At 45.8% G+C, this 21,634-nt stretch overlaps 1 protein-coding gene across 1 annotated transcript; it reads right to left on the bottom strand.

Moving 5' to 3' along the window:
* Positions 1-1,546: 1,546 nt before the first annotated feature.
* On the bottom strand, positions 1,547-2,380 carry LOC143623309 (putative ripening-related protein 1). Its single transcript, XM_077094245.1, has one exon. The coding sequence runs from the start codon at positions 2,217-2,219 to the stop codon at positions 1,650-1,652; it is 570 nt and encodes a 189-aa protein (XP_076950360.1). The 5' UTR covers positions 2,220-2,380; the 3' UTR covers positions 1,547-1,649.
* Positions 2,381-21,634: the final 19,254 nt, after the last annotated feature.

The following is a 21,634-nucleotide window of genomic DNA, read 5'->3' as shown; positions in this document are numbered from 1 at the left end:
TAAACAAGTCATCATCGAATCCTAATTATGTTCCAACAACCTTCAACATGGAATAATGATCAATCTAGAAAAGTCAAAACATTATTTTTGCTATAAATAAATGTTCAATAACTAGGCGGCGTGATCTATTGATCTTCTTTAGGAGGTGTGGAGCCTTATGCCCGCTCAACGATTTTGAACATCTAAATAAAAATAAGATTTTATGATTCTTTTATAACAATTATTAAAAAACAAAAAAAATGTGCTAATAATGAGTCTTGAACTTGTAACCTGTAAGTTAGCAACAAACAAGCTTACCACATTAACAATAAACATATTGATTTATAATCCGCCAATTAATTATTACATCTACATATAATGTTTTTTAGAATATATATATTAGGTTTTTATATATAACACAAACCGAGTTACATTTGGATTATAAATTTGGGGGTCTTAACTAGGAGTGGGCTTAAAGCTCTATCTTTATTTCGTTAGCCCATGAGCCGCCACTGGGGAGCATGCGGCTATTGAGGTCCGGATTATGTGGGTTCTATAGAAAAATCGCCGTTGACCCCAAGGTTCACCAGGGCTTGGAGTGTAGGAAGGAGAAAGAAGGCGACCCAATAAACACCGTTGCCGGGGTTCGCTGAGGGTCAGGCACGTGTCGCTTGCGATGGGCTGTTGAATCGTGATAGGATGAAGGTCAGGTACGTTCGGGTTGCATCTCTTCCTCCCTTAGCAATACGCTCGTACGGGTGGCACCCCCTAGCTATACGCTCATAACGCCCTCATAGTGGAAATCATAATGTTTTAACGTTTTAAACGAAAGTATAGAAGGAATCGTCATGTCTTAAACATTCGTGTACAAAAAAAAATAATTTATTAATCATCCATATACTTGTGAAACGACTCATATGACAAGAGGAAGAAGAGTATATCTGGTAAAAACTCTTTACATGTATATATCCGGATTCAAGTTAAAAGGCGGAAAATTGTAGAATCTCGTAATGGACTTAGTAAGATCGAAATCCGGCCCAAAAAGGACCGAAACCAAACCGAACCCGATTCTCAATTCTTAGTTTTGCGAAATTTTCAGTTTCGGACTCGGTCTTGGGCTGAAAAATACAACCCAAGACTCGACCCATAATGTTGACTTTTTAAAAGACTCGGCCCATAATGTTTAGCCCCACGTTTCCTCCTTGTATCGTATACAGATTAAAAAGAATTGGCTCATAATGCATAGCCTTTATGCAAAGTTTCATGCTCAGCCCAAGCTAATAAATGTGTACATCAAAATCTTAATAAAAGCCTATAGAATTTGTAATCAGTGAGAAACATAAATTGTTAATTTATACGGAGTATTATTTCTCTTTTATGTACTTTCTTGTTTTTATATACTTATATTTTTTCCCTCAATAACATGTGTTGTGATAGTGTGAAATGTGTAGGAGTTGATTGTTAATATGGAATCAATACAAAGATGTTTTAGTATTCTGTTTTGCTATAGATTTTCGACATATATAATAGTTTACAGAAACTTATAACACGGAGCATTTAAATCGCACATAATAAACCGACACAAAAATACACATCTTACAAAGGAGAACATATATAACATGTACTTCAAGTCCACAATATGACACAAAAGAAATATAAAGGATTAAAGGCTAGTAAGCGTCAGTCCATGTGATATGCAATTCGCCCCAACTCGTGTTAGGAATTCCCAAGCCTTCCCAAACTGCTTTGGAAGCAACAACTATATCGTTACCGCAAGGAGGTAAATACTCATGACCTTTGTCACAACCCATCGAAGAATCACATTCGTCTACAACCTTTGCTTTTACACTTCTCCCATTAGCTTGGATCATAATGAAGTTATGACACCTATCTCCATTCTTGTACCATCCGGTTGATAATGCCACCACAGGGATGTCATCACAATGATACCGGTTATCACACTTAGAAGGCACACCACCATCACCGCCCTTCTCGAAACTAGTTATTGTAAGAGTGGCGCTGGTGTTAGCTGAAACAGGAGGAGAACATTTGTATGTGGAGTAAAGTTTGTGTGGAATGCAACAAAGTGAATCACTATTTTCCATGCATTGTCCTTGAGGGGGTTGCTTGCCCCTTATGTGCCCGCTTGGCACGCAAGTGTGGCCGTTAGTTTGTAACGAGTTTGAAATTGTGAGAATGACCAATACATAAAAGGATGTTTGTAGAACAACGTTCTTCATTGTGCTAGCTTTCTTCTTTTCTTGTATAAACTAAGATGTGTATGTAATGTCTTGTATAGTTGGCCAATATATATGTTGATGATGCTAACAAAGTTCATAACTTTTTAATAATTTGAGGGCACAAGTAGTCACTTAAAGTTGAATACAATGTTTTCTTGTTAGAAAAAGACAAGAAGCTTCACTTTTGTTGTTATTTCAAATTTTGATTAGTCTGATCATAAAGACAATGCTACTGTCTTTGGCTTTGAGCAGCCACATAAAGATAACGTTGTAGTCTAAGGTGATGTAGGGGCGTAGGCAGCTTTAAGGGAATAGGTTCGGTTGAACTCGTACAAAATTTTGTTTTAGTGTTATATATTAGTGTATTTTGACATCGGACTTATAGATATTTCAACATTAAACCCACCCGTAGAAACCCAAAATCTAAGTGATAAACAATCGGTCGTCCATCCCTCGAAATTTTCCGAACCCGTAGGAAAAAAATTTCGGCCTACGCCACGGCCGCTGATGGGTTATCACAACTACACGTACTATACGATTTTCAGATTAAACGTTGGTTCTAGGGTCTTTTCTGTTTTGTTTAGGGTTTAGGGACGAGTATAGGATCGAGTTTTAATATGAGACAAGCTTTTATGATCAAGAATGGGGTTCGGCTTATCTAAACCCGTCCCAAACCCAAATCATTGACATCCACGATCCACCTAACAAAATATAATCAATGACGACTAAGAGGTTCGTATATGTTGTGGTCGTAGCAAATTGGCATGTGTATGTTTTCACGTTCATTTTTTATCTTAAATGCTTACTCCATCTCATCTATTAATACACACATTTAAGAGACTGAAACTTTTCAGATGTTATACCCCATTATAAGCCAAATTGTAACTTTGGAAAACAAAGTATTTTGTTATGGCGTGTTGCGGAGGACCTAAGATTTGGTTGGTACTAAAAAAAATCGTTAAAGAATTTAAATCAAAGTAAACACGCCTTACCGATACCAACACTAAAACTCGGTCATCCGACACGTTAGCTTACAATAAAGAAAACGAACGGTTACCAAAGATCATCAAGTAATTGATGATTTGGTTGTTAATTACTTTAATTAATTAGTAAATACGAATTTGGTCATGACTTGACAAAAATTTTTCAATACGGTTTGACGGTTTTTTAGATCATTTTAGATCGCTCCGGATTTACTCCGGTCGATCCACTTTATAAAAACATATGTTACGTGTGCCACTCACCTCTATGTCACCATGGTAGGAGCGTCAAACACCATTACACATAAATCAACTTGTGCGCCATCCCTCTCCATCACGATTGTACTCACGCCCAGCACCACCATCATTACAATTTTTTTAATGTTTTTTATTGGTCAAATCATCACCATCACTATGCTTAATTATTTATTTGTTAACTAACCCACTCAACTACACAAGCTTGATGGGTTAGTTAGTTACGTGGCAGCGCGCGCTTTTGGTTAACTAACCATGCATCCATGCTCCATAGCTCTTATTCTACTATGCGAATTCGAATGCATTAGCTGTAATGTTGTTTCTTGTCGAATTATATTTTCATATCCGATTTTTTAATTTTAGTTGCTTGTACCCCATCTGATCTACAAACACACACATTTAAGAGACTGAAACCTTTCAGATGTTGTACCCCATCCATAAGCAAAGTTATAACTTCGGACCATTTGCATTAAAATTTCCATACCATTACCCACGTAATTATACATTAATCATTTTTTCTTTGTTTCTATTGGTGGTTATTGTGTCATGTAAGAAGTTGATTGGTCGAATGTTTTCCCCTTTCTTTGTTATATCAACTTTAAATTATGTGTAATGAAGCATTATGGGCACTATATGAGTGAATAAAGCTCCTAGCTACACCATGCATCCCCATTGATATTATAAATAGTGTATAAAGGTTTTTACAATAAAGCTCATATATATGTGTCTTGATCAATTGACAATGTTTGAAGGGGTATATAAAGAGACATTATCCATTACACATGTTTTTTTTATTGAAATATGTGACGATTCCAATCAAAACAATTTAATCAGTTCACTCGAATTGAAACTTACATGGTTCAGTCAGGTTTAACCACCAGATGATATATTAGATACGGGAACCAAATGTTTAGCCCTTTTGAAGAGGTAGGTCCCAGCAGAGGTGGTTAGGACCCGCAAGACTCCCTTAAAAGGAGACGTCTGCGCAGTTGAACACGCAAGACTCCTTAAACGGACGTCTGCGCAGTTGAACCCGCAGACTTCACCATAGGGACGTCTGCGCCGCGACCTACCAAACCCGCAGGACCCACCACGCTCAGAGTTGTGACGACCTCACATGCGGTACGCAAGCTGGTCCCGCAGGAAATGCCTCCCTATGGTTTCCAAGTATCCGCCTGTTCCCGCAGTGTGACAACCGGTAATTTCCCAAACCCATAAGCTAAGTAATCAACCTAATAATTAGGTGATTGTAAATATTAAGCGCGTGCATTTGTTATGTGCGCCCTGCGCGAGCGCGCCATGTTAGTCAGCGCGTGCAGTTGTTATGTGCAACCTGCGCGAGCGCACCATGTTAAGAACCAGCGTGGGCATATGTTATATGCGCCATGCGTGAATGATTTGGCTTTATGTTTTCATGTAACTTAAACGTTATGTTGTCTATGGGTTGACCATCCCGCATGATGCTAAGGCGGGTGCATCCTACATCGTTTATGCGCGTGCGGAAGGGAACTAACCTACCCGCATGGCGGGAACGTTGAGAGCTAGTTTGTCTGAAGCTCCAAGATGGAATTGACTTCAACATGACTGATCACTATGTTGAATTACCAAGACCACCTGGAGAATCTACAAATGAAACTCAAATGTCCCTAACTGCGAGAAGGTTACGCACCTACCCGCAGCAAAGACATGTCCTATACGCAGAAAGCTATGCGCACCAAGTTATACGCGCAGAACACTTGGTCTATTCTCCAGTTAAGGAGATTACTCCCGCCCGAAAGGAAACAGTAGCGTGTTTCAGAGATTTTCCACTTTTTACTGTACACTGACAAAAGTACCTGAAAAAGCACACTGTAACATGAAAAGTCAACTGTCAGCCACCCTATTCTCACCAACCCCAGACCTGCATGTTCTGTCCAAATCAAATCAAAATCTTTTATCCACCACTCCACTCTTAAGTAGATAATAATAACTTCCATACTTTATCATCATTACATTTAGATATGAAAAGATTTCAATCCCCTAAAGCAAGGGATTGTGTTCCCTTGAGTTTGCCTATAAATTTGTAGCCTAAATTATCACCCAAAACACACTTCAAAGAACTACAAACTTGCACTAATCCTTTCCCAAGCATCCGTTGTTTCCAGCTCCGATCCTGTTACTAGGTAAGCCGAGAATATAACCTTGAGACCTACTATCCAACCCTTATATTCTCCTATTTCTTGATCTTAATATATATACTTGTTATTTAATCGTATTCTAGACCTTCGATTCCGAGGCCAACACCAAGAAAACCCGAATCTCGATTAATCCCTTAACAAGAACCACAGGTGAGTCTCACAGCCCCTATTTTCACTGTTTTCACTGTTTTAAACTGCTTTCGGGGCGAGGGACACGTACTTAAATAATGTTTTATCATGGTATACTTACAAGCTATGCAAGCGATTATGTGTTTAAGTTATGTTTCATGATGAGCAATGCAAACGGTTATCTAAGGTTTTCAATGTATGTGCGCTAGAACTCGAGTAAGTGATCACTTTACCATTGGAACTCTAAGGGTAGGGACTGCTGGTTTGATCCGCCCACTCGTAGGGGTCGCACCTCTTTGCATGGACGAGTGCCTGGCATGGGGCAGTACTATGGGGTTGAGCCCGCTCGTAGGGGTCGCGCCTCTTTGCATGGACGAGCGCCTTGTTTTCCGGCACAACGTCTGCGCGTAACCCGCGGGACGGTATCCTTAGCTCGTAGGGGCAATGCCTCTTTGCATAGACGAGCATAGTTTTCCAGAAACGTCTGCGCGTAACTCGCGGGACGGTTTTACGTTATTTTAGCTCGTAGTGGCTGCGCCACTTACATAGACGAGCACCGTATCCAGAATTTGTTCACGCGTAACCCGCGGAACGATTTTTATCAGAATATTGTCAGAATTATGTGTTAATACGATTTTACCAAGCAGATGTTAATGATGTTGCCAGAAATGTTTCAGAATGATTTTATCAAGTTACTAAAACTTGTGAACTCACTCAGTTTATACTGATTCAAATGTTTTTACGTGTCTTTCAGGAGATAACTAGGTAGCGCATGGAGTCACACTTAGAGCACCACACGCTGAACATCTAAAACAAGCTTTTTGGAAGATTTTGGTTTTATCCCCTCGATGCGCACGGTTACCCGCCGCGCAAGGGGATATGGCGAGGAAATCTTCAGTTTTATACTTGGATGTTTCTTTTTGTAATCTTTGAACAATGTAATGTGTTTGTACTAAACTTCTCATGCGCAATAAAAATCTTTGAATGTTTTGCAATGGCCCGTGCTTAATTATCAATCCCCACTCGTGCGCGCCCGGCTGTTTCCGCCGCTCAGGGCCGGGTGTGACAGATTGGTATCAGAGCACTGGTTATAGCGAACTAGGAAAAGAAGTTTTTAACCTAGACTATAACCTTTGGGGAATCGCATGAAATATTTTTCAAAGAATATTTTCAAAAGAATATTTTCAAAAGAAAAATCACACACGCACTTAGGAACACGGGTCAGTGTCTAGAGATAAGAACATTATGTGCTCTGAGTACATGCGCTAAGTTTGTTATATTTTCTTTTTATGAAAAGAATGCCTCCAACCAGAGCCAAGGGAATTACCATGACACCCGAGGAGCTCGCAGAAATAATCGCGCAGGCGATTGCAACGCATGAGGCCAGCAAGGCCGAATCTAGTCAGGGTCGCCAAGAGAACGAGACCCCAGAACCCGAATCCGGAGCCTTGAACAAAGGATGCTCCTATAAAACATTCATGGCCTGTAGGCCTTGGCCGTTCAAAGGCACCGAAGGAGCCATTGGGCTCTACAATTGGATTGACAAGATGGAGACCGTTCTCTCCATCAGCGGATGTAGTGAAAACCAGAAGGTCCTTTACGCGACCTGCATGTTCCAAGAAGCAGCTTCGTCTTGGTGGAAGCTCCAAGTAAAGACTTTGGGGCGAGAAGTTGCTCTTCACAAGACCTGGGAAGAATTGAAAGAAATGATGATGAGAAAGTTCTGCTCTCGCGCAGAAATTCAGAGCTTGCAACAAGAATTCTGGAACCACACCATGGTAGGAACGGATATCGATGCCTACACCAATCGTTTCAACGAGCTTTGCCAGCTGGTGCCAGACATGGCAAACACAGAAGAAAAGAAAATCGAGAGGTACATCTTTGGGTTACCTCCTGTCGTTAGAGTCCCGCTCAACGCCGCCGCACCTCCGACCTTTGACGAGGCGGTTGCGCGAGCCATCACCCTTACAAGGGATACGGTTCGTGCGGGTATGTTGACCGCTCGCTTGAACGAGCAGCGAACCTCTGACTCCAAGAGGAAATGGAACTCCCACCGAGGGTCAGACTTCAAGCAGCCACCGCCCAAGAAGCAGGAAAGCACAAGGGTTTACGCGATTCAAGCCGCGGAACCATCAAGGAAAGGATACAGCGGGCCTCGCCCATGGTGCAGCAAATGCAAGTATCACCACGAGGGTGAATGCGCAAAAATCGAATGCGCCAAATGTGGCAGACCAGGACACAAGGCGATGAATTGTCGCATCAGAGAAGCTGGATCGAGCGACAGCTGCTACGCATGCGGGAAGCCTGGACACTTCAGTCGGGATTGCCCACAGAAAGGAAACCAATCTCGCGGGAGAGCTTTTGTGATCGGCGCGGGTGAAGCAAAGGAAGAGCCGAATGTGGTAACCGGTACGTTTTTGCTTAACGGTCATTATGCATCTGTCTTATTTGATACTGGCGCTGACCTAAGTTTTATATCCCATGAGTTTAAAAACTCCCTGGGCTTAGCGACCAGTAGGCTAGACAAACCTTATACTATAGAACTAGCCAATGGTAGGCAGTTATGCGCGAATGAAAGGACTGAGCAATGTGTATTAGTCATGGGAGGTCATGAGTTCAATATAAACTTGTTGCCAATAGATTTGGGAAGTTTCGATATTGTGGTAGGTATGGATTGGTTGGTCGAGAATCTCGCGGAGATTGTTTGTCATGAGAAGCAGGTTCGGATTCCACTGTTGAACGGAGAAACTTTGATGATTCAAGGGGAAAGAAAGGGAGTTGCGACGAAACTGATTTCGTGCCTAAAGGCGCGCAAGTGCCTAAGGAAAGGGTACTACGCCTTCCTGGCGCATGTAATAGAGAAGGGAGATGAGCGAAGAATTGAAGACTTACCTGTAGTGCGCGGATTTCCAGAAGTTTTTCCTAAAGATCTGCCCGGATTGCCGCCGCCGCGACAAGTCGAGTTTCGTATTGATTTGGTCCCAGGAGCTGCGCCAGTAGCCCGAGCGCCTTATCGATTAGCTCCATCTGAGATGCAAGAGCTATCCAATCAGTTACAGGAACTTTTGGATAAGGGTTTCATACGCCCAAGCCTTTCACCTTGGGGAGCTCCAGTACTGTTTGTTAAGAAGAAGGATGGTTCGTTCCGGATGTGTATTGACTACAGGGAGCTGAATAAGCTGACAGTCAAAAATCGGTACCCCTTACCGAGGATTGACGACTTATTTGACCAGTTGTAGGGATCCAGTTATTATTCGAAGATAGATCTACGGTCAGGATACCACCAACTTAGGGTCCATGAGGAAGACGCGCCAAAGACAGCCTTCCGAACCAGATATGGCCATTATGAGTTCTTAGTGATGCCTTTCGGGCTAACTAATGCGCCGGCTATATTCATGGATCTGATGAACCGTGTGTGCAAACCATACTTGGACAAGTTTGTGATTGTGTTTATAGATGATATTCTAATTTACTCTCGAACCAAGGCCGAGCATGAGCAACACTTGAGGTTGATTTTGGAATTGTTAAGGAAAGAAAGGTTGTATGCAAAGTTTTCTAAATGTGAGTTTTGGCTTAGAGAGGTTCACTTTCTCGGTCACGTTGTAAACGAGAAAGGAATACACGTCGATCCTTCTAAGGTTAAAGCCATCGAAAACTGGGAAGCGCCAAAAACCCCAACTGAGGTGAGGCAATTCCTTGGACTAGCTGGCTACTATCGACGCTTCATTGAGAACTTCTCCAAGTTAGCTCTACCTCTGACCGCGCTAACTCAGAAAGACAAGGTGTTTATTTGGGGCGAGAATCAGGAAGCGGCATTTCAAATGTTGAAACAGAAGTTATGTAGTGCGCCAATTTTATCTTTACCAGAGGGGACGGATGACATCGTCGTTTACTGCGACGCTTCACACCAGGGACTCGGATGTGTCCTTATGCAGCGAGACAAAGTTATAGCGTATGCCTCGCGCCAACTCAAGACCAATGAAAAGAACTACACAACGCATGATTTAGAACTTGGAGCGGTTGTCTTCGCGCTAAAGATTTGGCGCCATTACCTCTACGGTACGAAATGTGTAATCTTTACGGATCATAAGAGCCTCCAACATATATTCAATCAGAAGGATTTAAACATGAGGCAACGAAGATGGGTTGAATTGTTGAACGATTATGATTGCGAGATCAAGTATCATCCGGGGAAAGCGAATGTGGTAGCAGACGCGCTAAGCAGAAAGGAGCGAATAAAAACACTACGGGTCAAGGCCCTAAAGCTAACAATTCACGCAGAGCTCTCTACGCGCATCCGAGACGCTCAGCAAGAAGCCTTGAAACCAGGGTTTGTTAAAACTGAATCCCTTGGGGGTATGATTAAGAATTTGGAACTTAAAGGGAACACTCGATATTTTGCCAACCGCATATGGGTCCCTCTCAAGGGAGGACTGCGCGAGCAGGTATTAAACGAAGCTCACAAGACGCGGTATTCCGTACATCCTGGCGCGGACAAGATGTACCAAGATGTTAAAATGTTGTATTGGTGGCCCAATCTTAAAGGCGCCATCGCGACACATGTCAGTAAGTGCCTGACGTGTTCAAAGGTAAAGGCTGAATACCAGAAGCCGTCGGGGTTACTTCAACAGCCAGAAATTCCCATGTGGAAGTGGGAACAAATCTCCATGGATTTCATCACCAAACTACCAAGGACACCTGGGGGTTACGACACGATATGGGTTATTGTAGATCGGCTAACTAAGTCAGCGCACTTCCTGCCGATTAAAGAAACTGATAAAATGGAAAAGTTAGCCCGACTATATATTCGAGAAGTAGTTTCAAAACATGGAGTCCCAGTGTCCATCATTTCTGATAGAGATAGTCGGTTCACCTCAAGGTTTTGGAGATCATTACAAGAGGGGTTAGGTACTCGACTGGACATGAGTACGGCTTATCACCCCCAAACGGATGGACAAAGCGAACGAACGATCCAGACATTGGAAGATATGCTGCGCGCTGTGCGCGATCGATTTTGGAGGTAGTTGGGATACCCACCTTCCGTTGGTTGAATTTTCTTACAATAACAGTTATCACACAAGCCTCAAGGCAGCGCCGTTTGAAGCGTTATATGGGCGCAAGTGTAGATCCCCACTGTGTTGGGCTGAAGTGGGCGACAAGCAAATGACTGGTCCAGAAGTGATCCAAGAAACAACAGACAAGATTTTTCAGATAAGGGATCGCCTTAAGGCAGCACGCGACAGACAGAAAAGTTATGCTGATATGAGAAGGAAACCGTTGGAGTTTCAAGTAGGGGATAAAGTACTTTTGAAAGTCTCTCCATGGAAGGGAGTCCCCCGTTTCGGTAAGCGAGGAAAGCTAAATCCGCGCTACATTGGACCATTTGAGATCCTGGAGAGGATCGGTCCAGTTGCTTATAAACTCCGTCTACCCGCCGAACTCAGTGGAGTTCATGATACGTTTCATGTATCCAACCTCAAGAAGTGTTTATCTGACGAAACGTTGATTTTACCGTTGGAAGAAATTCATATTGACAAACAGCTGCACTTCGTAGAAGAACCCATAGCAGTAACCGATTGGAAAGAACAAAAGTTACGCAGAAGCAAAATCAAGTTAGTAAAGGTTCAATGGAACTCGAGGCGTGGGCCTGAATTCACTTGGGAAAGAGAAGACCAGATGCGCACAAAATACCCTCACCTCTTTCAGAGCATGGCTTCTGCCAGCAACGTCTCCTAAATTTCGGGACGAAATTCGTTTAACGAGGGGAGAATGTGACAACCGGTAATTTCCCAAACCCATAAGCTAAGTAATCAACCTAATAATTAGGTGATTGTAAATATTAAGCGCGTGCATTTGTTATGTGCGCCCTGCGCGAGCGCGCCATGTTAGTCAGCGCGTGCAGTTGTTATGTGCAACCTGCGCGAGCGCACCATGTTAAGAACCAGCGTGGGCATATGTTATATGCGCCATGCGTGAATGATTTGGCTTTATGTTTTCATGTAACTTAAACGTTATGTTGTCTATGGGTTGACCATCCCGCATGATGCTAAGGCGGGTGCATCCTACATCGTTTATGCGCGTGCGGAAGGGAACTAACCTACCCGCATGGCGGGAACGTTGAGAGCTAGTTTGTCTGAAGCTCCAAGATGGAATTGACTTCAACATGACTGATCACTATGTTGAATTACCAAGACCACCTGGAGAATCTACAAATGAAACTCAAATGTCCCTAACTGCGAGAAGGTTACGCACCTACCCGCAGCAAAGACATGTCCTATACGCAGAAAGCTATGCGCACCAAGTTATACGCGCAGAACACTTGGTCTATTCTCCAGTTAAGGAGATTACTCCCGCCCGAAAGGAAACAGTAGCGTGTTTCAGAGATTTTCCACTTTTTACTGTACACTGACAAAAGTACCTGAAAAAGCACACTGTAACATGAAAAGTCAACTGTCAGCCACCCTATTCTCACCAACCCCAGACCTGCATGTTCTGTCCAAATCAAATCAAAATCTTTTATCCACCACTCCACTCTTAAGTAGATAATAATAACTTCCATACTTTATCATCATTACATTTAGATATGAAAATATTTCAATCCCCTAAAGCAAGGGATTGTGTTCCCTTGAGTTTGCCTATAAATTTGTAGCCTAAATTATCACCCAAAACACACTTCAAAGAACTACAAACTTGCACTAATCCTTTCCCAAGCATCCGTTGTTTCCAGCTCCGATCCTGTTACTAGGTAAGCCGAGAATATAACCTTGAGACCTACTATCCAACCCTTATATTCTCCTATTTCTTGATCTTAATATATATACTTGTTATTTAATCGTATTCTAGACCTTCGATTCCGAGGCCAACACCAAGAAAACCCGAATCTCGATTAATCCCTTAACAAGAACCACAGGTGAGTCTCACAGCCCCTATTTTCACTGTTTTCACTGTTTTAAACTGCTTTCGGGGCGAGGGACACGTACTTAAATAATGTTTTATCATGGTATACTTACAAGCTATGCAAGCGATTATGTGTTTAAGTTATGTTTCATGATGAGCAATGCAAACGGTTATCTAAGGTTTTCAATGTATGTGCGCTAGAACTCGAGTAAGTGATCACTTTACCATTGGAACTCTAAGGGTAGGGACTGCTGGTTTGATCCGCCCACTCGTAGGGGTCGCACCTCTTTGCATGGACGAGTGCCTGGCATGGGGCAGTACTATGGGGTTGAGCCCGCTCGTAGGGGTCGCGCCTCTTTGCATGGACGAGCGCCTTGTTTTCCGGCACAACGTCTGCGCGTAACCCGCGGGACGGTATCCTTAGCTCGTAGGGGCAATGCCTCTTTGCATAGACGAGCATAGTTTTCCAGAAACGTCTGCGCGTAACTCGCGGGACGGTTTTACGTTATTTTAGCTCGTAGTGGCTGCGCCACTTACATAGACGAGCACCGTATCCAGAATTTGTTCACGCGTAACCCGCGGAACGATTTTTATCAGAATATTGTCAGAATTATGTGTTAATACGATTTTACCAAGCAGATGTTAATGATGTTGCCAGAAATGTTTCAGAATGATTTTATCAAGTTACTAAAACTTGTGAACTCACTCAGTTTATACTGATTCAAATGTTTTTACGTGTCTTTCAGGAGATAACTAGGTAGCGCATGGAGTCACACTTAGAGCACCACACGCTGAACATCTAAAACAAGCTTTTTGGAAGATTTTGGTTTTATCCCCTCGATGCGCACGGTTACCCGCCGCGCAAGGGGATATGGCGAGGAAATCTTCAGTTTTATACTTGGATGTTTCTTTTTGTAATCTTTGAACAATGTAATGTGTTTGTACTAAACTTCTCATGCGCAATAAAAATCTTTGAATGTTTTGCAATGGCCCGTGCTTAATTATCAATCCCCACTCATGCGCGCCCGGCTGTTTCCGCCGCTCAGGGCCGGGTGTGACACGCAGGTGCGGATACCCGCCATTAGGGACTGGCCACCCGCGCAGCATGGCTACACGCATAAGGCTCAAACTCGTAATAATTCAGTAGTCACCTGAAGAAGGAATGAGCAAAGCCGGGAGCATTCCCGCATAAAGGCGGGAGGGGGAAAACTCCCGCCTAAATGAGCCAGTCCGTATAATAATGGAGGATCTTTTGTGTGATACCTGACGAGGTATGGACAAAAGGTCTGACCAACGATACGACAGCTCACTGACAGCAGCATGGCAGACAACACGCCACAGCACTGTGACCAATAGCCGCCGCCTGCTCACCAACTCCTGCCATACCACGTGCCTAGCCTGTAGTTGGTGGAAAAGGAAAAGTGAACAGCACGCCTGGTCACTGTCAGCCGCTGCCTATCCACCAATTACCAGCAGAGCACGTGTGTAGGCCACAGTTGGCAGAGTAGTAGGCCGGCTAAACCTCCTTGGAAACCCACCTTCGGCTATAAAAGACATCAAATGGTATTATCATTTCATCATCTAATATCTTGTATAATTTACCTGATAACTGCTCTAGCATTAATAATATACTTTTATATTCAAAGAGTAATATAGACTGATTCTCACGCCGAAGGGTGGTCACAAGGAGGAACCCCCCCTTTCTTAGTGACGAGCTCACGGTGTCTGTTTTGTAGGTTATCGGAAGAACCATCTTGCCGGAATTAACCCCTCGTGGGAAACGTCTATCTAACCCTCAGGTTACTCGTAATCTGTCGGGGTTCGACTGGTGTTTCTTCATTGGCGCCATCCGTGCATAAAGCTAGAACTTTATTTTTCTCCAGTTTTTTCAAAATTTCTGGAAAGATGGTTAAGGATACTCCGGTCCCAAAACCGAGTAACCAAGAGACTCCGGTAATTATGACCCCAGCTATAAGGGGGAATACCGAGTACACAAACTTTACGAACACTACCCCAGCTACCCAAGCCGGGGCAAGTGAAGTAAATAATCAGACACTGGGATTCACCGATACCCAGTTAGAAAATCAACAGACGAGGCTCCCCTGCCAAACACTCGATGAGGTTAAAGCGTGGGCCGAAGCACGTCAAAAAGAGTTCCAAGCTGAGTTGGATGAACGTTTACGTTCACTCCAACAAGTGGAAGAATTCGAATACGACGATGATTCGGAGGAATCCGAGGAAGACGCGAACCCTCGTCATAGGGCGAAAGGGAAGCGTAAAGAAACGGATTCCCATCCGAGAAGGCGTTTTGGAGAAGCATTCAGTCCAATAAACGTGGGCAACAGCCCACGGGACTTCTCCAAAACATTCACGCCAACTTCGGCAAGGGCGGGAACGTCCAAATTCGCAAGGGACATTGCGGAAGCAATCGCCCCAAGAAGTGCCAAACAAATGTCCAACATAGGCACGTACGATGGTATTTCTGACCCTGACGATCACTTGAACAGATTCATCGCGGGGGCGACCGTCAGTAACTGGACGGAACCCACGTGGTGTTATATGTTCCAAATGACGCTGGTCGGGGCAGCTAGAGCGTGGTTCGACCGTCTGCCGGTCCACCACATCTACGATTGGGCAGACTTCCAACAGAAGTTCAGCCAACACTTTAGTCAGCAAAGAAAGTACACTGAGGAGCAGTGGACAATCCTCAAGTGCGTCCGAGAGGAGGAAGAATCTTTGTCTGACTTCATCACTCGCTTTAACTCGAAGAAGCTAAGCCTGGGCAACGTTAGCGAAGATCTCGTTCGCGCCGCTTTCATCCAGGGCGCAAACGACCCGGAACTCATCCGCACCCTGACGGGCAAAGATGGCATGCCATCCACATGGGATGCCATCATGACCGCAGCTAAACGCTTTGCGGAAACCGAGAGGCAACTGGGTAGAGATCTTCCACAGAGCACGAACCTCTACACCCAGAAGACGAGGGAAAACAACGTCCTTACCGCCCGATTAAACAAAAAGCGGAAGCTGGGCATTTGGCAGTCAAGGGTAAACTTTGACACCCCGTCCGGTTTCCAACATCGGTTGGGCGGAAGAGATAACGTGAAACCGGAGAAGAACTCCAGGTGGACGCCACTCACAAAGAGTGTGACCGAGATATTCGCCACGGAGGAGCTCCCGTGGCCAAAGGCTCCGTTTATCCGGCATCGCCACAACGCTGATCGGAGAAAGTATTGTGATTTTCACAAAACCAAAGGCCACAACACTGAAGAATGCTTAGACGTAAAGGACTTGGTCGAAGCATTTGTCAAGGATGGGACACTCGCGCACCTTGTGGCGAAGTGAGCGTCGAGCAGGCTGATGCGTGAACCCCAGCTGGGGAAACGCACGAATAAAAATCGCAGCTTCAACGGAGACTACATACTGCGTAAACAACGAGATCCCGAACAAGATACATGTCGGCTCGATGGTGCTCCCATCTAAGCCACGCCTAATGGGAGCTCAATTACACAGTTTGTATGTAGATCAATTCCAAATTTGTAAAGAAAAGGCCTAGAGCCACTTCTAATGGAAACGATTCTCCAAATTGAAGCTGATGATTTTACATTTATATTTTATGAACTTTGCACATGGAGATGCCGGTATCCGCCGCATCAAGTGAAGAATCGTTGCACAGGGAAGGCGGTAAAACCCGCACAAACCCAAAAGCATCAAACCTTCACGCAGGTCAGTTAAAGGGGAAAGGTTCAGCCATCCCACTATGTGAAAGTGCCGGTATATCCGCATGAATCCTGGTAGAGGAAGCTGAACACTAACCTATTAACAACCACGCGTTGAACGGTCGATTCGAACACTAATGCCGGTAGTCATCGCATCAAGAAGAGTCATTGCGTGGGGAAGGCGGCAAAACCCGCATAAACCCAGAAAATGACAAGACCTTCACGCAGGACAGTTAAAGGGGAAGAGTTTAGCCATCCTACCAAGTGCAATTGCCGGTCCTATCCGCACACTCACAAAGGGGGAAGCAAAACTTCAACCTACTGTCAACCACATTCAAGGTTAACTTATTCTAAACACTTGGGAAATCGCTAATTTAAACTAAGTATGCAAGTCATATAAGGTTTATAAAGCAATGAACCCAAAGGAAATAACAGTCTTATCCACAAAAAGATTTGTATTTCACAAAAGATATATTACAAGAATGGCCGGGTAACTACCCGCCTACAAAACAAAATCTAGTCTATCCTAGCAGCGGGAAGGGATCTTCAGAATCAAGCTTCAGGACCACTTCCACTTGGACCCGCCCCATCAGTAGAGCGTGGCGGTTCAAGGAAAGCCTTGAGGATAGCAAGTCCATCATCAGCAGCAGCGACTTCCTTCACCTTCTCCACCACCGGATGCGGGAAGGCGGCATATTGGTTCACCGCTTGGTCATATGCAGCTTCGGTGTCCACATCGAACAAAGGGAAGTTGGAAGGCGGGACGCCTTTCTCAACGAACCCTAGACCAAGCAGGAAGCCGGCCTTTTCCCCATCCTCATGAGAAGCGTTGAGGGCTGCGCTCATGGCATCATCGTAAGTAGTCTCTGAGAAGACCCGATGCACAACCTACAAAGAAAATACAAGTGTCAAACACCTTTTCTATGTACAAAGGAAAGCGTGAAGACGTAAAGCTAAACATACCTGAGACAACGCTTCCCGAAGAAGCCATTCCTTGGCAACCAGAGCTTCTTGGAGGGCGGCTTGAGCTTGGGTGCGGGCGCGTTCGGCTTCGCTTTTGTTAAGGTTGGCAAGTAGCACTTCCTTTGCAGCAGCCTCTTCAACGCCCTTAAGCTTCCGCTCGGTGTGGTCAAGCACGCCCCTCTGGTCCAGGATCTCTTGGAGCTTCTTGGCATCTTCCATCGCCAAGGCATCATGAGCACGTTGGAGAGCCTCTAATTTGGCCTTGAGCTCCTCGTTCTCCACGCGTAAAGGCTCAGCAACGGCTTCAGCCTTGGTGGCCCTCTCGGTTGCGTTCCTCGCAGTCTCCTTAGCCAGCCGAAGCTGTTCGTTAACAGCTTGGGCAGCCTTGGAGCGGGCCTCGAGTCGCGCTTGAACCTCAACCTCGAGGGCCTTGAAGGCCTTCTCCTTCTCCGCAGCAGCTGCGGCAAACTGTTGGTTCTCCTCCCGAAGAGCCCGCGCTTGAGATACTTCCTTGGCGCGAGCTGCTTTCAACTTGTCGTTTTCACGACAAAGCAGCTCGACGCGCGGCTGCATCCGGGCCTGGAGAACCCGAAGCTCATTGGTTAGCCTACCCTCCTGGTAGCTAGCCATGGCTTCCCCCAACGCACAATGGGGAGCAGCGTGGCGAGCCCATTCCAAGCACTCCACAGGGGTACGAAGGGTTGTTCCTCGGCGGATGTTCCATCGCGGAACATACACTTCATTGGAATCCGACACTGCAAAAGAAACAAAGCAGTTAGGAAAAGATGAAGAAAAATATAAAGGCCAAAAGAACCCTACGCACCTGTAGGGTCGATCACAGGCCGATAGCCACCGAACCCATCACCTGAACCTAAGGGAAATCCATCCAAAAGGTCGGGCAGATGGGAAGGTGACAAAGATTGGCGAGAAGCCCTGCGCGTACCTGATGGGCCGGCCGTCGTTGCCGGTGGCGGAGGCATAGTAGCGGCCGCCGTGGTCGCCGCCGCAGAATCCGCAGCAATCGTAACCGCCGGCTCGGTGAAAGATGCTGTAAAAATCGCACTTACCACCGGCGGTGACGTCATCTCAGCTGGAACAGTCGGCTCAAGGGATTGAGCAACTGATCCAGCGGAAGCAGGCGCAGGCGCCTGGGTCGTCGCCTCAGGTAGGCTGACCGAGCCTACCGTCATCGGCGGAGGGGTACTCCTCTGCGCTCCACCCTGGAATGCGTCAACATCCACCCTTACACAAGAAGATAAGTGTTTCAATAAATTTATAAAGTGATAAATCTACAAAGATAAGGATGTTTGTACTTACGGGTTTTCTTGAGCCTGAACGTACGGACGGGCGGGGACGAGCCCGATGGAGCCGGTCTCTTGATGCCGGTCACCGTCGTTGTCGTTGGTTCTCCGGAGGTAACAGTCGTAGCCTCCGGAGCAGTGGTCTTCTCACCACCGGGGTTCCCCGCCACCTCTTCACTATCTGACTCGGTGTCAGATAGAAGCACCGGATCAGCTGTGGAGGCCACCTTCTCCTTCCCTTTCCCACCGGCAGCCCTCTTCTTCCGCACCAACGGAGGACCATCTGCGGATTCCTCAGAAGAAGACAGGATGTCAGGAATTCTAGCAGCGGGTACAGCATTGAGGGGTTGAGGATAGAGTATCGCCTTACCTGGCCGCCGGTGGCTTAGGATCTCGTGGCCCAGCGGATAGACCTCCACAAACCGATCCGCCGTTTGTTCCAGGATGGGCAACTCGTTCTCGTCTAGAGCACGAGTACCCATCCGCACGGGACTGTCAGCTTCCCGCGGGTACAGGAGCGACTCCAAATCGTTCATCTCTGAAAGAAAAGAAACAGTTAGAAGACAAACTCGTATCAGCAAGAAAAACAAGACATACCATAAGGAGTAGAGTTCAAACCGTATTCGAGAAGGATGGGAACCTGAGACGCCTCCTTCCATACCCGGCTCATCCCCAGCATCACCATCCCGGACTCCGCAAACCGGTAAACCGGAGATTGGACCCGAGATATCTTCGAAAACCATTCCGCCTCCTGGTAGTTGGTGGCGTGAAGGCTCGGAATTGCTTGGTCATTTTTAAACTTCATGGCAATGGGGATGGCGCGGGCAGAAATGTAGAAGAACTCCCGCTTCCACGATCGGAGACTGCGCTCGGTCGCGCAAATCTTCAAACCCTTGATCCGGGTTGTCAGGGTGTACCACCCCTGGATGCACCTCCGAGTATAGAAGGTCATCAGGCGGTCCACATAGGGCTCAATGCCCAGAATTCGGCACACCCACTCGAAGTGCCGAATCTTGGCAATCGCCATCGGATGCACCTCGGTCAGGTGCACACCGTGCCTCTCCAGGACACGGTACACAAACTTTGTCAATGGGAACCTAAGGTTCCCATAAACAAAGAATGCAGCATATACCCCGATCTTGCCGCTGGGGGCATCGTACACAGTCTGCTGGGGTTCAGGAAACTCAGGCTCAAGAGACTCAAGCATGAATTTCCTGACGACGTACTGGTACAGATCGACAGGTAGAGCACACTGGCACTCGCCAGCAGTACTCCTATCGTCGGCTACAGTTTCAGCATCATGGGAAGACATATTGCAGAGGAAGAAGAAACGATTTCGGAGGAATGCTCAACTAAATAAGGGAGTATTCACCAGAAATCGCCTTAGAGATGAAGAGAAGAAGTGAAGGTGTGAATTACAAAGGACCCTCTTCCCCTTTATATAGTGATCGCAATTAATGCGATGAATTTAATGCGGAGGAGAGAGAAATTGAAGGTGCAATGAAACCGTGACATGTGGCACCAGGCAAGCTGGCAACAGCTGTTGAAAGGACGAGTGCCATTAATTTTGCGGCCACGCGCCCGAAAAATCGCGCCCACGTGCCATAAAAAGCGTCTGAAATGACCATATAATGTCATGTCACCATAACTTCCAGCACGTCCTGACACAGTCAGAAGAAACCGTCGCACGACGACTGTTCTTATCCTTTCACCAACTCTTCAAATTTCAAAGATTCAAAAAGATTCGAAAAGTAAGCGGGAAAAACCCCTTACCCTGGCTATCCAGTTGACCGTAAGACGGCTGCGGGTACAGTGTTAAGGCAAAACCCTTCACATACCTAGCACCCGCAGGGAACAGAGGCCAAGAATACCCAACTATGAAGTCGGGTGCGGGTACAGTGTTAAGGCAAAACCCTTCACATACCTAGCACCCGCAGGGCACGGAAACCGGAAAAACCCAATTATGAAGCCGGGTGCGGGTACAGTGTTAAGGCAAAACCCTTCACATACCTAGCACCCGCAGGGAACGGAAACCGGAAAAACCCAACTATGAAGTCGGGTGCGGGTACAGTGTTAAGGCAAAACCCTTCACATACCTAGCACCCGCAGGGCACGGAAACCGGAAAAACCCAATTATGAAGCCGGGTGCGGGTACAGTGTTAAGGCAAAACCCTTCACATACCTAGCACCCGCAGGGAACGGAAACCGGAAAAACCCAACTATGAAGTCGGGTGCGGGTACAGTGTTAAGGCAAAACCCTTCACATACCTAGCACCCGCAGGGAACGGAAACCGGAAAAACCCAATTATGAAGCCGGGTGCGGGTACAGTGTTAAGGCAAAACCCTTCACATACCTAGCACCCGCAGGGAACGGAAACCGGAAAAAACCTGACTATAAAGCCGGGTGCAGGTACAGTGTTAAGGCAAAACCCTTCACATACCTAGCACCCACAGGGAAGTGAAGCCGAGAATATCTTGGCATTCCACCCAACTACAAAACGGGCACAGGTACAGTGCTAAGGCAAAACCCTTCACATACCTAACACCCGTAAAAAGTCATACCTCGGCACCCAATTGTAAGTCGGGCGCGGGTACAGTGTTAAGGCAAAACCCTTCACATACCTAGCGCCCGCAGGGGATTAAACGCCAGGAACACCTCGGCAACCATAAGTCAGGCGCAGGTACAGTGTCAAGGCAAAACCCTTCACGCACCTAGCCCTGCAAGGATTTAACGCCAGGGATACCTTGGGAGTAAAGTAACTAATAAGACGAAGTGCGGGTACAGCGTCAAGGCAAAACCCTTCGCATACCGAGCACTCCATGGGAATTGAAACCAAGAAGGATCTTCTGGGCCATGCTTGCAGAAACGGGATTAACATCCCCGCATAGCGGGAACGTCAAGAACTAGATTGTTTGAAACTTCAGGATGGAATTGGTGGTTATAACATGATTGATCACTATGTTCAAAACCACCAAGACCTCATGGAGAATCTA

The sequence above is a fragment of the Bidens hawaiensis genome, unplaced genomic scaffold (genome assembly GCF_021521415.1).
Source record: "Bidens hawaiensis isolate Kalapana, Puna unplaced genomic scaffold, B.hawaiensis_p1.1 tig00003372_1, whole genome shotgun sequence".
In the NCBI taxonomy this organism is placed as follows: Eukaryota; Viridiplantae; Streptophyta; class Magnoliopsida; order Asterales; family Asteraceae; genus Bidens; species Bidens hawaiensis.
Note: the sequence above shows the minus strand (reverse complement) of the source record. Positions and strands in the feature narration are given on the sequence as shown.

Coding starts and splice junctions, on each gene's coding strand:
- LOC143623309 (XM_077094245.1), bottom strand. CDS start 2,219: ATGAAGAACGTTGTTCTACAAACATCCTTTTATGTATTGGTCATTCTC.